This window comes from Mytilus trossulus, chromosome 3 (genome assembly GCF_036588685.1).
Source record: "Mytilus trossulus isolate FHL-02 chromosome 3, PNRI_Mtr1.1.1.hap1, whole genome shotgun sequence".
Classification (NCBI taxonomy): domain Eukaryota; kingdom Metazoa; phylum Mollusca; class Bivalvia; order Mytilida; family Mytilidae; genus Mytilus; species Mytilus trossulus.
Genome location: NC_086375.1, coordinates 64,899,594 through 64,917,109, shown reverse-complemented (window position 1 = coordinate 64,917,109; position 17,516 = coordinate 64,899,594). Strand labels below are relative to the sequence as shown.

The window sequence follows — 17,516 nt, the reverse complement described above, 5'->3', positions numbered from 1 at the left end:
AAATCGTCTATGGTCAACTTTACCTGAGGATGAACAATTCCATGATACCCTGTTTATTGTATCATTTAAGTAACGCTTATGCAGATTTAACAGTACAGATATAAAGTTTTGGAGTCATAGTCCAATTACCACAAAACCGACCAAATGGTTATAATATAAAGTCCCTGTTTGATGCTGTATTCCACGTTTCTGGAATAATCATATTGTATACAGTATATAGAGCAATGTTTGCCCATAAGAATCCCGAAGTTATAATAATTGTTCTGTAAGTAAAGTCATGAGCCATAAATATTTGAACAAATGGGGCCAACTTAATCATAATCACAACTAGTATCCATAGAAAATCGAAGATATTGATTCATGGTTGCCGGTATTTATTAATATTTTCAACTTTACTCTACGGCGTAGAGGGAGTCGCAGTTATCGTCTTTATGTGCATCACCAGTCATTAATGAAGTCTTTTGTATGAGTTATCATTGAAAAAATGATGTCGACTCATGCTCGCACGTAACTCGATTTTCTACATCGTTTATACTGTATGCTTTATCCAAGCAGTTGTGGGAAACCTGTTTTTAAAATCTATTATAATTATAAAATGCATAATGTTGGCGTCAAGTGTCAATAATTATTCATTGAATTTGTTCAAAGGTATATATATATCACTGAAGAGACATTTATTGTCGAATTCCGGATCTGGTGTACCAAAAATATATTGACACCTTATGCTTGTGGCATAACATCGTGGCCACAAGTCCATTGTTTTCTGTTTAGTATTAAATTTATATTAAGATCCATTTTGTGTATCAATGTATGTGTCCCACTTGGTGTCACCACAATCCCTGCTTTCTTTCCTCGTTTATTTTTGATAATAAGATCACCACATAACGTTTTCCACTGATGAGCATAACATAATTGACAGTTCGATAGCTTGTTAATTCTTTTATGGCTATTTTTTTCTTCATTTTGTTGTTGATTTCTGTGATATGCTGTGTGAACTATTGGTTAGGTTAAGCAGTGTTAGCACCACAAGGTACACATGCTCATGGCAAGTCAAACGCTGGGATAACTCATACTGAAGATGGGACTTTGAATATGGTAAGAGGAAAATATTCTTGTTATTCAGGAATACAGATAATCAATATGTTAGCGCACACAATGATATGAAACAGTATGTCGTAAATGTTCAATTTTTCATTGTTGGTTTCAATATAAAAAAAACCTTGATGAAACCTTATAGAGATGCAGTCTACACATGGTTAAGATTAATATATTAAGCAATATTAAGATGTAACACATATTGAAAGTAATTATGGGTAGACAAGACCCATGAGTTAAGCAGTTTAGTCACAATAAAAAAATTGCACTGTTGATCAATTCAGGTAACTGAAAAAAGAAAGACTTTGATACAGGTGAAGAAAGTTGCATGTAACTCACATTACAAAGTGTACATTGAACACATGGCAAAACTACAAAAATAACTTATTCCATGTCTACATAAATTAAGACACATTAAAAAATTCCCCCAAAAAAGTCAAATAAGACGAGTTTTAAAGATAAATCTCAAATTACCAGCATGACTAATTTTTTTTATATTTGAGTACAGAAAATAATTCAATTTACCAAACCGCTAAACTTAAACATTATAGATTTATATTGCTACTGTAGCAGTTTGGTAAATTAAATCATTCCTTTTACTCAAATACAAAAAAACTAGCAATGGCAAACTATTCCTTCGTTCAACGTTTAAAAAAAAGAAATGATTAACCGATCAAAATCTGTTATCTCCTCATCGTTCGTTAAATAAGCAAACACAATTATATCGTTTGATTCGTGGTTTGCTGTCCTTTATCAAGTTTCATTGACTGCTTATTTTATAGCTTTGATTTCTCAAAGGATTTACACTCGAGTCGGAACAGCGATTGTATGTCAGTACTGCTTCAGGCACTGACTGAGTTTATTATAAAAACAAACATTTATAAAATCAATATTTATACTCTATCCGATAAATAAATATGATCTGAAAACGTTCAAAGTGACATAAAAACACATGTCGCATGTAATCAAGGTAATGGAAAGGTAAATTTCATATAATGTTTTAAATTTTTCTCACGAATAGATAATGAAAATATGAATACACTAGGATAACACAAGATATAAAATTAAGAATGGGAATAGGGAATGTGCCAAAGAGACAACAACCATACAACAGAGCAGACAACAGCCGAAGGCCACCAAAAATATACTCATATTCAACATTCACATAATAAATGAATAAGTTTATATATAGGAATAACCTCATTGTGCAGTTTCATATATATGTTCAAATGATATGGTCACACCGACTTCGTTTCGTCTGTAGAAGCAAATTTTACAACCGTTTTATATATAAAAAAACCCACCATTTATCTATTTCAAAGCGTCAAGCGACCAGATGATTAGTTTGCCAAACCAACCAGAATGTTTTCGTCCATTCGATTAGAATTTGTATTTGTTTAACAATAACTTGAATATTTCAAAGCAAGGAGATGTTGTATGAATGCCAATGAATGAACTATTTGCCGGAGAACAAAAACTGCCTATTGTTCTCGTTTAAAATGACATGCAACGTAAACTGTTCCCAAAACAAAAACATTATTGTGACTGATGCTTTAATAATGTATATTTGTCTTTTATGAGACCCCAAAGGATAAGAGTAAGTACAAGATTAGTGATATTTCTTTGATGTGCCATTTCTCTTTTATACTGATCAACTTGAATTCCTTGCAAGAGCGTGTAGAGTATTAATTATTAAGGGTCAAAGATATAAAAAGTAAAATTATAAAAATACTGAACTTAGAGGAAAATTAATTTGGAAAGTCAATAATCACATGGTAAAATCATTTAACAATACGCATCAAAAACGAATGGACAAGAACTTTCATATTCCTGACTTGGTACAGGCATTTTTAAATGTAGAAAATGGTGGATTAAACCTGGTTTTATAGTGCCAACCCTCTCACTTTGATGACAGTCTCATCAAATGCCGTTATATTTACATTGATGCGTTAACTAAACAGACACAATAAATAAAATAGTCAAAATAAAGCATTTGTTTTTTTCACTCTTGGGCAATAACCCTTGACAAGTGTAAAAAGTTGTCAAATGCCTTTGGTATATACCGCCGCCTGTTTTGAAATTCGTACGATGATGTCAATTGCATTAGATATTATTATCTGATAGAGCAAACAAACAAAGCCAAAAGCAAAGACGACAAAATAATCGAGCGAACACGAAGAAAATATCTTTATTTATGAAAGACCGGTCAAGATAGTATATAGATGGGATCTTGCTTTATTATCTTTTAAGCTATGACTGTGGTCAAGCTTTATTCAAATATGGGCAGTTGTTCCAGAGAAAAGGAGTTCGAAAAGGGTATTTTTAGCCCAGAATTTTAAGTCCACTGTTTCAAAATGAAAGAAATGTCTCAAAGTGACATAATGACATAGAATAAAGTAAAATATGACTATTTTAGTGAGCTAAGTTATAATGTATTTATATTTACACCCAAATTAGGTTACATAGTGAAAGCTGAAATAATTATTTACATTTTAACCAAATCTAGGCATAGAAAAAATAGATTAGTCAAATTAGATATTGAAGTCAAATAATTGTCACAAAAAAATGATTTTTTTTTGTGAACGCATGTGCACCAAGTTTCTAGTCCCACAAATCAATGTAAATTTACCTGTTCCCTTGATTTTCGTGGAATATAACAATTATTGCTGGTTTAAACGTCATACATACACGCTTACACGTAAATTAATAGCAAATAAGACTCATCTCCTATCGAACTATTAAAAAAAGAGTTTATTTGACTGCAGGAATTGACATTAAATCTTAATTTATTGAAAATAACAATTATAAGGTTCAAGTAGACATTGAGAACATGTTTCGTTTTATTACATTCCTCATTCAATTCATGAAACTATTGACTTGTACTTAAAGTTACTATCAATACAACGTTTTGGTGTATACAATTGATCTTTTTCATTTAACTTCTTGTTTTGGCGTTCATCACCTTACTGATTATCCTGTTATTTCTTGTACACAGTACATTTCCATTAGTCATAAGCTCTTCAATTTTAAGGATTCTATGGTCTTTGTGTGCTTAAGCTTCAATAGCAAATATTTCATACATATTTAGAACATGTTATTTGAAAATGTTCAATGAAAACGTTTTTAATTTTCTTGACAGTATTATAATCTATTACCACATCAATCAGTGGTGTATAGTATTTTCAATATAAACGCATTAAAATTGGACTTTGCATGTATAAAACGAAGAGATGCATACAAAATATTAATAATGAGACAAATTATAACAAACAAGATAATTCAAAAAGTACAAAATATACACTCTGAAAATTGCCAAAAGTACTTTATAAATGCGGTTTACATTTGATAAATTAATATTTATGGTAAAAAAAACCAACAGAAAAACGAGCAAGTACATTGTATGAAAAGTGGGTCTGCTTGTATCTCTTTCAACATCTTTAACTTATTCATAAACCGCTTGTAAGTAAAGAATTTAATTGGTACTGATATTTTAGAATCAATTCATCACAAATGAGCTTTTCATGGGATAAATTGGCTACTTGTTTATGTATTTTGAGAAAGAAAAAAATAGGAAGGTCATTTATTATAAACAGAAGTGAAAAATATCATGTTATGTCAACCCTTTCAAAATAATTTTGTCGGTAAATACACTTCTTAGCTAAAACTCATTTCCTATCAATAGTGAACCTTGGAATGGAAGGGACAAGTGCTATTCATACGACATTGCACGTCTTGTATACTATTATTTGTCCGTTTGTCTTTTTCTTTTGTTTAAGCCATGGCGTTGTCTTTTTTTTAACAACAAATATAGTCTTTATTCTAAAGATATCTTGTTACAATTATACTTCACTGTCCAAGCGCCAGTGGAGTATTCCTGTGAAAAAACTTCTGAGTTGCCAGGAACATACTCAGAATATAATAAACAATATTACATAAACTATTACAATATTTTCAACTTATTCTATTAAATCAATTTCTTCAAATTTATGAAAAATACATTTTCAGAAATTATTTTGCTTTCCTTCATAACCCTTCTTAATTCCTTTATAAACAATTCATACACATCTATATATTTCAATTTTTGCTCTGAAACATAGTATGACTTGAAAATGCAAAAACCTAAAACTGTCAAAAAATAGTTAAAACCATAATAACCTTTATCTGATATTTTGTATCCAAATACTAATTGTTTAACTGATATCTTATTTTTAAAATTGAGTTGTGCAAGAAGATGTTCCACTTTATCCCAAAAGTCTTTTAAAAAAGAACATGGCGTTGTCAGTTTATTTTCGATCTATGAGTTTGAATGTCTTATTGGTATCTTTCGCCCCTCTTTTAGCGAATCCCCTTTAAAATAATTGTTCTGTATATACAAATATTTCATATGCGTCAGACGCACGTTTCGTCTACAAACGATAATTGGCTCCGTGAAAATTCGAATTTTTTAAATTGTGTGGTACTTACTGAATTAAAGAAGCTACCATCAGATGCTCTGTTAAACGGGTTTTTCTGCGATTATCTTAGTGAAGAAATCATCAGTTTTGGAAAATGTTGAAAAACACAGCCCCAGACAAGTCTTTACTTTGTGACCTCTAAAGATATGTATCTTATTTTAAAATTTACATTTTACGTTGTCAGACAAGACAATATTAAATAAGCAACGAAATCGAGTTAAATCTATTTAGTTTATATATCTGTATTTGTTATAAAAGGACAAAAAAATAAACGTTTTTTAAATTGTAAAAATGTAGTACAAAATGTATAGATAGTATTTTCCATAAAAAAACATTCTAATCGTTCGTCGAAACTTTGTTTGGAATGATCAGAAAGGGCTTCCTGAAAAAATGGTAAATATTTTGTATCGTTTCTATAATAGTTTGATAAGAATGTGTGGGTGACATTGGGGACACATATTAATCAATGACAAACAGATCATGTTTGACATGAATGTTTAAATTCCCGCGTTTTCGTCTGTTTACGAACTTGATGCTGTGGTCAGAGCATCTGTTGTCATTAATCAATTCCATTCACAACTTTCCTGGAATCTGATCGTTTTAGAACTTGTTACTTATAACACCCAGTATATATGGCGTTAATATTAGTCCATCTTTGAAGACTTATATGTCTGTGTTTGCTCACTGTTTTATTTACCTGCTATTGCCTAGATCTAATATAAATTATTTAAAAACACATAACAATCGTGTTTTTCTGATACTTGTGTTGTTATATTGGTGTTCATGCAATTATAAAAGAGGGACGAAAGATACCAAAGGGACAGTCAAACTCATGAATCTAAAAAAAACTGACAACGCCATAGCTAAAAATGAAAAAGAAAAACAGAAAAACAATAGTACACATGACACAACATAGAAAACTAAAGAATAAACAACACGAACCCCACCAAAAACTACGGGTGATCTCAGGTGCTCCGGAAGGATAAGCAGATCCTGCTCCACATGTGGCACCCGTCGTATTGCTTATGTGATTACAAATTCGGTAAATAATCTAATTCGGTAGGTCACATTTATGAAAGGGAAGGGGACTGTAGTTACGACGTAAGGAACATTTCCGATATCTTTTGTGAAACGGTTATTCCATAACCGTCAACCAACTCGTGATGGCGTTCGTAAAATTTACGAAGGGATGATTTCAACTTCACCATTTGGAACTTTTGGTTTAATAGCTTCCTCGTGAGCAGTAACCCTCTATCAAGAAAATCATGATAGGAAATGCAAGCACGGGAATATCGTATCAATTGGGAGATATATACCCCGTATGCAGGTGCTGCTGGAATGTTACTACTTATAAATGGAAAGTTCACAATTGGAAAGCTGAAATCATCTCTTTTGTCGTAAAGTTTATATATATAATTTAGTCAATATATGAATCGAATTTGTGAAGTTATAAACACAATGATCAAGTATTGAAATGTCATTTCAAATTGTTATTCATTCGTTTGATATGTTTGAACTTTTGATTTTACCATTTGGATGGGGACTTTTCTTTTATGAATTTTCTTCGGAGTTCAGTATTTTTGTGATTTTTTTGGTATCTCTGAAAATCTAGACATGAAGAAACACAACAGCGTTACCGAATCCTCTTAAAGTTCAAAAATGGAACTACAAACTAACTTGTGTTGAATTGCAAATATTACAACCTAATTAATGCACCATTTCAGAAGCAAATACTTTTATCATATAAAGGAAAAATGATATATCAATTAACTTAACCAATAGAAATCTAACCGACATTGGTTAATTAATTCTTGCTCCATTTTTTCTTTCTGGTATATTAAATAGCGTTGATCCCGTCAACATCTGTAATTACTCAGGTAAACTCAGACGATGACAAATCATGCCACAGTAATGATGATCTTTCTTTTGATGATATTTGTACAATCTATCAAAATACACGCAGGTAAGCCGATAAGTTCATTTAAATAATGCTAACTTTAAATTAAAATCAAATTGAATTGAGTGGAAGGAAAACAAATAATGATCAAGAGATTTATTTTTAAAAGAAATAAAAGTACGACTTAAGAAAAATATTTCGAGATTTTATTTTTGCATCTTGTTATATAGATATTTTCCTAATATACGTATATACCTATCAAATATTGAAAACCCGTTATTTTTCATTTGTGTTTCATGTCATACGCTTCTTACTTTTCAAGTCGTGCGTCAAATGCAAAAAAAAAAATTTGAAAAAAAAATCATTCATTAAAAAAATACCTTTTGATATCTGTCCTTTAATAGGAAAATCACTAATTTAAGCGATTATCTTGATTGACTTTCGAATTTTAAAAAGCAATATTCACTAAGAACATTTAGAATCAAAAGTGTTCCAAATGATTAAGCAAAACAAATATTTAAAGTGAGTATTGCTTGATTAAGATCTAGGCAAATGTTCAGTAAAACTTTATACATGTAATCGTGTAAAACATGATTATAAAAATAAGATGATTTGGAGAAATTCTAGTGAAGAAATTTCCATTTGGTTAAATGATGTAGAAGTTGTAACTACAAATCACTGTACGAAATTTAACAATGAACACAACTCATACTGCATAGCGAGTTATAAAGGGCGACACCATGATAAATTTAAACTAATTAAAATATGTAAACTAAACACATTTATATGCCTAAATTAAACGAAAAACTTTGATATACAGCAACAAACGACCTCCACTGAATTATATGCTCCAGACTTGGGGAAACAAGTAAAATCACACCAATATTGAAGAGGAAAATTCTTGACGGAAAGCCTCTAATCGAATGGCAAAATCAAAAGCTTAAACAAATCAAACAACTTTGACATTCCTGACTTGGTACTGACATTTTCCATGTAGAACATGGTGGATTAAACCTGGTTTAACAGCTAGCTAAACCTCAAACTTGTATGACAGTCGCATCCAAATCCACAATACTGAAAACGATGTGTGAACAAAACGAAAACATTATAGGTAAAAATGTCAAATATAAGGATACAGCAGTCAACATTGTGTTATAATTTTAATTTAATCACTATAAAACAAACAAATATGTAATAAAGAAGGACAAACAGGCATAATAACAAAGCACAAAGGCAAAATTAAAGACAAGAATTTTTTTTATATACCATAGCACCATTACAAAATGACGGGATGTATAAGTAATCGGCCATGTTAGATGTATCAAATAAACAAAGAAATGTCTATAAACAAAGCATTTAAGCGAGAGAAAAAAGAAGACAAGAATACAATTTTTTTTTACTAAAAACAGGCTATTATTTGAATTTGGAATTATTTCTAATTATGGATTTGCATAATTTCTTGTGCTCGAAATTTTTAATAGATTCCATGTTTATTTTGGTATTATTATGTTTTGAGCGGTTCATAACACTTTCCATACAATGTATTTTATAAATATAGTGGTGTGCGCGGCACAGTGCATTCTATTGCATATGTACTATCTTCTTTGCAATAGAAAGTGTTGTGCGCAGCACAGAACATGAAAGTTCAGAAAAACAGTTTAAAAAAAAGTAAACCATTATAGGTCAATATACGGCCTTCAACACGGAGCCTTGGCTCACACCGAACAACAAACTATAAAGGGCCCCAAAAAAGCATGTTTAACGCACAATAACACAATGATGGGACATGTAGATACAGAACGTGGCGTGGTTAAACATGTTGATGGGCGCCCAACCATCATCAAACATAGAAGAGTTGTAAACACATAGTATCGATCTGAGAGTACTAGCAGTTACTGAAAACTAGTTAAAAGCCAAGACTAAATTATCAATCCGTACATATTCAGTGCATATAGTGTAAATAAGTTTTTTTTCATTAATTAAAACCATTTTCTAACTACGCATTGCACTCGTAGATTAATTCGTACACAGACACAGTTGTATGTCTCCAAAGAGTTCATTACAAATAGTGAAGCCCTCAATTATATTGTTAAATCATTTAATGATTTGGTATTGAGGATATCAGAATTATTTACAGAACTTTAATAAAATCAACGGTACCAATTTTGTTGCACCAGATGCGCATTTGATGTATCTTTTCTTATTACTGCTATCATTACTAAGACCCCATACTTCACAAACACCCAACAGAATGGACTAGATCAAGTTGTTGTCAAAATCAAGCTGACATCTTACAGAAAACTGATACCTCCTTCCTATCAATATCACGATGCAGTAAACTCAGTTCTCGAAAGTTAATTAGCTTGTGATGAATATTACTAAGTTGTCGATTATGCATTACAAATTCGTAATAAATGTAAAAAATATTGTGCATATAGGACTATGTTAGGTATATATGCATGCATTGGTTCTCTCATTTTGAAAACATTGTAAAAACAAGAATCTAGTTTCTTGATTATAACACATTGGTGACTGCTGTATCCTTATTTTGACATATTTACCTATTATATCTGTTTGTTTTGTTCACACATCAATGTTTATATAACTAGCTATAAAACCAGGTTCTATATAAGAAAGTGCCTGTACCAAGTCAGGAATATGACAGTTCATTCGTTTGATGTGTTTCATCTTTTATTTTGCCATTTACTTAAAGACTTTCCGTAAATATTTTTTCTCGTAGTTTGGTTTTTCAATTATTTTACTTTTTATTATGACATTAATGCTATTTTGCAATGACCAGTTAATAAGAGTTTGCTCTCCCTGCAGTTGGTCGATAATCAATTTTACACTATTCGTGACGTTAAAATCTATGTTTTTTAAAGATAAATGAGTCTTAAATCGAATACATACATTTGAATTAAGAAATTTCTTTTTGCACTTTTGACGAGAATAGTTTATCGTTATTAACAAACTGATAGAATCAATAGATTTTGTTTCAAATTTACATTTTCAATTAATTGTAATTGAATTATTTTGGGAGAATTTGGAAACAGTCTTTGAAGACAACCATAAGTAAGACTAATACACGAATAAATCCTTCTTCAAGGAAGTGTTTAAACAATTCTGTTCAGATCCATTTTTCGATTTAATGCATAATGGTTTACTAAAACTTTTGTTGTGAGCTTCCTTGATGAAATTTAATACAGAGAAGCTGCTTATTATATAATGAATAAGGTTTCTGTGACTATTTGAAGGGGCACTAGCTACGAGATGTATTAAACATCTAAAATATGAATTGTTTTTTTTCTTCAATCATTAATGAAAGTTAAATAGTAAATGATAATTCGCTTTTAGCAGCCAGTATAGTTTATTTTTTATGAACACAACCTATGAAACATTTGTGATGAATTATTTACTTGCAAGTATATAATTTGATCCCAAAGACCCATATGTATGTGAACTACAATTTTACTCCTCAGCTAGAGATTGATAACGTATGAATTGTGCGTATAATATTATTTAAAGTAAAGAATATCAACATTGAAAGTGATACAAAGGTAAATCGTTTGATTGACTGATTCGATCGAATAAAAATCATTTTATACAAGTAAACACGATGATTGACATACAATTTAATCATAAATATAAAACTAAACAGACCTAGAAAAATCCAAAAATACGAGTTCAGCACTTTTTGTGCTGACATGAATTGTCATTGATATGGTTATATTTATAAGTTTACTGTTTACAATTTTTTTAATTTTTTGAAATACTAAGGCTTTTCTACCTCAGGCATAGATTACCGTAGATGTACTTGGCAAAACGCTTAGGAATTTTGATTCTCAATGCGCTTCAACTTGGTACTTTGTCTTGCCTTTTTAACTTTTTTGGATTCGAGCGTCACTGATGAGTCTTTTGAAGGCGAAACGCGCGTCTGGTGTATTTACTAAATTTAGTCCTGGTATCTATAATGAGTTAATTCGCAATATATTTATATCTATATTTCTGCTTATATCGCTTATATAACAATTGGATATTTCAAGAGGTCAACTCGATAGGTAATTAGATATGGCTCTAGACTAAAATAAACACGAAACGAAGCTACATATTATCGAGCCCATGTCCTGTAAACTGTAAATTTAGGACATAATATAATTGTTATACATTGTTAAAAATCAAATATGAAAATCTGAGTCAATCAGTGAACATGAATTTGACAGCTAATATCCCTTTGGAGTGAGTTATTTGGGTAACTTTTCTTATTACACATTCATTTTGGGAGGCAAAACAAGTTCCATAAGGTTAGATTTCATGCGGTTCTCTCTATCTGTTCTCCTGGGTTTAATTATTACAAATGGATTCATCATTTAACTGTTGTCTTCTCTTTTTCACCATATACATGTACATGAGTAGGACTGGTTTCCCCTTACAATTTGTCCAATCTTACTGCAAACTGAATATCCTTATGTTGCACTATTTGTTTTTCAAACCAAATGATATTCAGTGCTACATTTGACTGATTTTTCTTGTGGTCTGTGTTGTTGGAAATCATGCATATTTAAAACCAATTTACAACATAAAAATGTTCATTACTTTGTTCGATGATATAAAACTACATTGTAAAATATATATAAAGCTTTTCTGAATTCCAAAATTCAGCAAGTGAACGTATGTTTTCGTGTCATCAAATCATTATTGAGATGAAGACCATTGATCACGTATGACTTCTTTAACAAACAAAAATTCAAAAAGACTTGGGCCACCTTTAAAATCAACATTGCCTTGATTAAAATATAAGCATCTTGAATCTGTATAGTAAATAATTTATAGATATACCAATCCTGTTTTATTTGATCTATGATGATGATAGAACTATGTTAAAAAACCTTGACTGGCTATACAGCCCTTGCTCGGTGGGTTTTGATCTATTATTTGTCATTCATCTTATAAAATTATAGAACATTATACGGCATTAGTTCAACATATTTTATAAGATTTGATCTATTATTTGTCATTTTTCTTATAAAATATGCTGTACTAATGCCGTATAATATTTTATAAAAGAAGATACTGTGCTATCTCCACGATATTTACCCATCATTCGTATTCAAGTTTAACCTTTTTCAATAGGACAATGTGGGAGTAAAAATAGAATGAACTTCGAATAGAGTGAGTCCAAGTATTATGATATATCACTAATGACAGTCAGACAAAGAAATCTTCTTTATTCTGTAAATGCAAATTATCATTTAATATGTCTTCTGGATCTTGTTAGCACAACGTTTTGTCGTCGTGTATTACCTTTACCTTCTTCTTATGGTATCGAGTTATACTTCAGATTTTAAATAATTACTTACTGATGCGCATGCGTAGGATAATGATTATACATAGTTTAAAAGAATAGTGCCAAAAATGAACATATACTAACATGAAATGTGGTTAAAACTACTTACGTAACAACTAAGGTGTACTGTTCTATATTGTAGAAAACAGTAGGTGTCAACTACTCTCTGGGGGGAAGTAATACCTTTTAAGGAAGTAGATTCTTATGGTATCTAGTTATACTTCCACCATTTTCTACATTTGAAAATGCCTGTGCCAAGTCAGGAATATGACAGTTCTTGTCTACTCGTTTTAGATGCGTTTTGTTGTTTGATTTTGCCATGTGATTATGGACTTTCCGTATTGATTTTCCTCTGAGTTCAGTATTTTTGTGATTTTACTTTTTTCTATTGTGTAATAGTGAACGGAAAAAAGTATATAAGTAGGTGTCTGCAAGTTTTGGGATGCATTTGTTGGGTTCTATTTTCTTTTGGTAAAAGTAATTCTGACGGTACTTCGACAATATTGTGAACAATTTTATAGAACGTTATAAGTCTAGTTTTAAGTCTGCGTTGTTGTAAGGTATGCCAATTTAGAGTATTAAGCGTGTCTGTATAGCTACTGGTGTTGTGATAACGATTACAGGCATACCTAACAGTCAGACACTGAACCATCTGAATTGTATTTGCTTTGTTCAGTAGTATGAGGTTTTCAATTCGAACATGCATACTCTAGTTGAGGTCGGACAAGTGCTAGGTATGTCCGTTTTTAATTTTTGTGATGGATGTTTTAAGATTTCTTTTAAGGAAGTCTATGCTTTTATTTGCATTTCAAGTGATGTGTTTTGTATTCTGGGTCCATTTTAAAGTCGGATTGAAGTGAAATAACAAGATATTTAGAGGAGGAGATATATTCTAAAGTATGGCTGTGTAGAATGTAGTCGTATTTGATTGTATTTTTTCTTGTTTGAGGCAGTGAGAATTGTACATTTGTCAGGATGGAACGCCACCAGCCAGTCTTCTTTCCACTTTGCAGCAGCATCGAAATCTTCCTGTTTGATTTGATGCTTTTGTATTTGATACTGTCGTCTGCGAACAGTCTGAGTTTACTTGATTTCAAATATTCTGGTTCGTCATTTATATATACCAGAAATAGAACAGGAATCAGAATTGTTCCCTGTGTGCCACCAGAAGTAACTGGAGCAACATCTGATGAATCTTCATCCAATACAACTGTTTGTGTGTAGTTGATAAAAAGACTAAGATCCAGATAAGTGTTTCATTTTGTATACCATAAACATATATTTTGTATAAGAGTCTTTGGCAAAGTCCATAACTATACTGAGTTCCAATGAAAACTCAACACTTTTGTTGTTCAAAAAATCTTATAATTTTTATTCTATCTATATCAGAACTTTGTATAGTTGGTTGAAAATGACTTTCAATACATTTGTCGACAACTTTACGGTTGAGTGATTTTTGGAACAAATGCCAAGTAGGGGTTATTTTGAACGAACATAAACCGAGTTCACCGCTTTTCAACATACGCACCACTTTCACGATTTTGTCTCTCAAAGATTGGCTAATGCCATGAATTTCCCCGCCATTATTGTCAAGAAACTGCAATAAAAATCTGAGTAAATGTCAAGACTTTCTGACAACCAGCGACATTCAGTCTTGAGCATGATCCAATGAAGCGTTTCACAGCATACAATTACGAGAAGACTGAAGTTGTAGCCTCTACAATAACCCAAATCATCAACACATTCAACCAAAATGGCTCATTTAGCGATAAGCCACATCCCGGGATACAAAAAGCATGAAACGCTCAGCAAGACCGATACATTTGGCCTTTAACATATCCGATATCGACTTTGATGGATGTCCAAAGGTCACCAGAGTTCAATGGTGGTCACGGTAGAACCTTTGGAGCAATTTCAGTAAAGCACCATTTGCGTAGAAATTGTTGAAGAGCACCACAGTCTTTCCTTAGTGACATCTTAAAGGCCGTCTGGCGTACACATCGAATTCTTTAGACAACAAATCATTCATCATTTACCAAAAACCGTTAGTGGTGGTAACATGGATATTTAGTACCCTCCTTGACCAAAAGTCATGCTTTTCGCCGGATTTTGGTCTGATCGAGCGAATTTTGCATCAGATTTGACATGGTTTAGACCATGAATCCATCACCAATATCATAAAGTCAGCTTGAGTTTGCTTTGCGGGACAAGACGAATAACATTCCTCGGGATCACATTAATCGTCCGGTATGATCAATTTCACGGCGCTGTCGAGATTGCGCTGCACCACGGGGTTGTAACATCTTTTGTTAGGACTGTTAGTTGATGATTCGACATTGTTTGTTTCGTTCACCTATTGCGCCCGAAAGATGTCAATGAAACAGTTTTGTTTGATATCGATCTATTGTTAACATTGTTAATTTTCAAGAACAGTTTATTTTGAAAGATTATTCTTTCTGATATAAATTTTATTTTTGAAAACCAAGTGTTGCGTTTTCATTGGCACTAAGTATAGTTGGTCTGTGTGGGTGCTATTGTCTGAATTTGAAGCTAGTTCTTGTACGAAAGATAGAAGTTGTGTTTCACATGATTTACAGTGTCTGAAGCCTGTTCTGGATGTCATATAATAGCTTGTTATTTTCGAGGTGGTTAATTTAGTGTTTTTTATGACATGTTCCATTAGTTTGCTAATGATACAAGTGAGAGAGATTGGTCTGTAATTAACTGCGTAGTATTTTCCCCTTTGTTCATGCTGGTGCGACATTTGCCTGTTTCGTTTGAAAATTACGACTGTCAAAAACATCATAGTACTAGAACGAAAAAGAAAGGATTTGGGACATTAATTTTTGACACTAAATGAGTTCGCACTCATGTAAAAAGCAACAGTACAGCACACTAGTGGTTAATAATCCTTTCAAAGTCACAATGAGGCGTGAAACCACCCTTTTTCGCTGCAAATGCAAGACAGCCATTTGCACTGGTTTGACAAATAAAGGAAACAATTATCAAAGGTACCAGGATTATAATTTAATACCTCAGACGCGCGTTTGTTTACATAATACTTATAAGTGATACTCAGATCAAAACTTAAAAAGCCAAACAAGTAAAAAATTGATAAGCATTAGGACAGAAAATTCCAAAAAGTTCTGCCAAATACGGCGAAGGTAATCTACTCCTGGGATAAGAAAATCCTTACTTTTTCCAAAAAATATAGTAGTATACCGCTGTCCGAAACTCATAAATCGATTGAAAAAAACCACGAATCCGGGTTAAAACTAAAACTGAGAAATGCATCAAGAATGCTTTATTAGATACCAAGCACGCTAGATCAATGCATTGAAAAACACAGCTTCCAGGAAGTATAAACATATTCTGCAAAGAAAAATACTTCTACAGTAGTGGTACCACTTGATGTGCTCATTTCAAGTTGTTTTAAATCGCTGAAAAGTTTCGTATTTGTCTCATACATGAAGCTTATACCAGTGCTGCTATGACAACGACATAACCCCCTCCTTTCATAAAAAAAAATGAAAAAAGAAACGGAAAAAAACCCAGTTACTTTAAAGAAAGTTACAAAATGAGCCATACGAATAATCAACTTTTTAAATGAACCCAGGTTGAAAGAACGGGTAAGCAGTCCAATTTCTACAAGTGAAACTATCGTTTAGCTAATATTAAGTTTAATCTGATGAGGAATCACATTTCGTGAAAGAAAAGCGAACATAATTGTTGTGATGACAAGTAGAACATATAAGCAATTTTCTATGACACAGTAAAAAATATAATGATACAAAACAGTGAAAAGAGGACTGCAGCTTAACTTTGAGAACATTGTTTGTTAACAATAATCCTATATCAAAGAAATTGATATAGGAAACACGAGCATAAGAATATCGTATCGACAGGAATCCAACATACAGTATGCAGATCTTTTCTGAACTTTTTTTTGCTTAGAAATGGATGGATATGTATCGGAAAAGATAAATTTCTTCTTTCATCAGTATCAATGTATACATGCAATTCAGGATGAGAATCCTATCTATATGAACATCTAACTCAATTGAAATTAGACGGATGTTTTCAAAATAGTCACACACATTGAATGTTTAGGAGAGATTACACAATTTCAAATAGCGGAAAATTAAATGAAAGGATAAATGGATCTTCTGTCATTTTTCTAGAAAAAAAACAGTGTTTTTGAACTGAAAGAAGTAATGATTTTCACAAAAACAAAACCCATCAAAACCATCAATGACCATTTCTCACTTTTCTTGTTATTCAAAATTGTATATACACATACACGCAGTGGCATTTCACCAGCAATACAAACAATATTCATAAAAATCTTTTGAACTTTTAGTCCTAAATATTTTATAGAAGTAATGATCTTCTGATACTCTTTATAGAGTTACATGTTTAGTCAATAAGTGATAATTACGCCTTATTGATTTATGTTGTATAGCTTGGTATAATTTGCCTTTTCCTAAACACATGTTAGAGTCAAGTATTAGTATATTTTGCCTCTTTTTATTTGAACTACATATTAAAAAAATGATGTCATGTTATAATTTTACTAATTTTATGTTTTCCTAGGTAAAACAAGTTCTTTAATGATTACCTCATCTATGTCTTTGAAGTATGACTTATGATTACAACTACCTGTCTAGTTTTAACTACATTGACTCTCAGATACATTTCTCCTAATACATCTCATTTTCCCTTCATT

The 17,516-nt window shown here is 31.6% G+C and overlaps 1 protein-coding gene across 1 annotated transcript in view; it reads left to right on the top strand.

Annotated features, from left to right (window-relative positions):
• Nucleotides 1-7,394: 7,394 nt before the first annotated feature.
• The window catches only part of LOC134709640 (metabotropic glycine receptor-like), a 39,396-nt gene continuing 29,274 nt past the window's right edge, over nt 7,395-17,516 (top strand). The window contains exon 1 of the mRNA XM_063569791.1: nt 7,395-7,512. Within this exon, the coding sequence (XP_063425861.1) occupies nt 7,440-7,512 (73 nt within the window). The 5' untranslated portion in view covers nt 7,395-7,439. The remainder of the gene's footprint in view (nt 7,513-17,516) is intronic.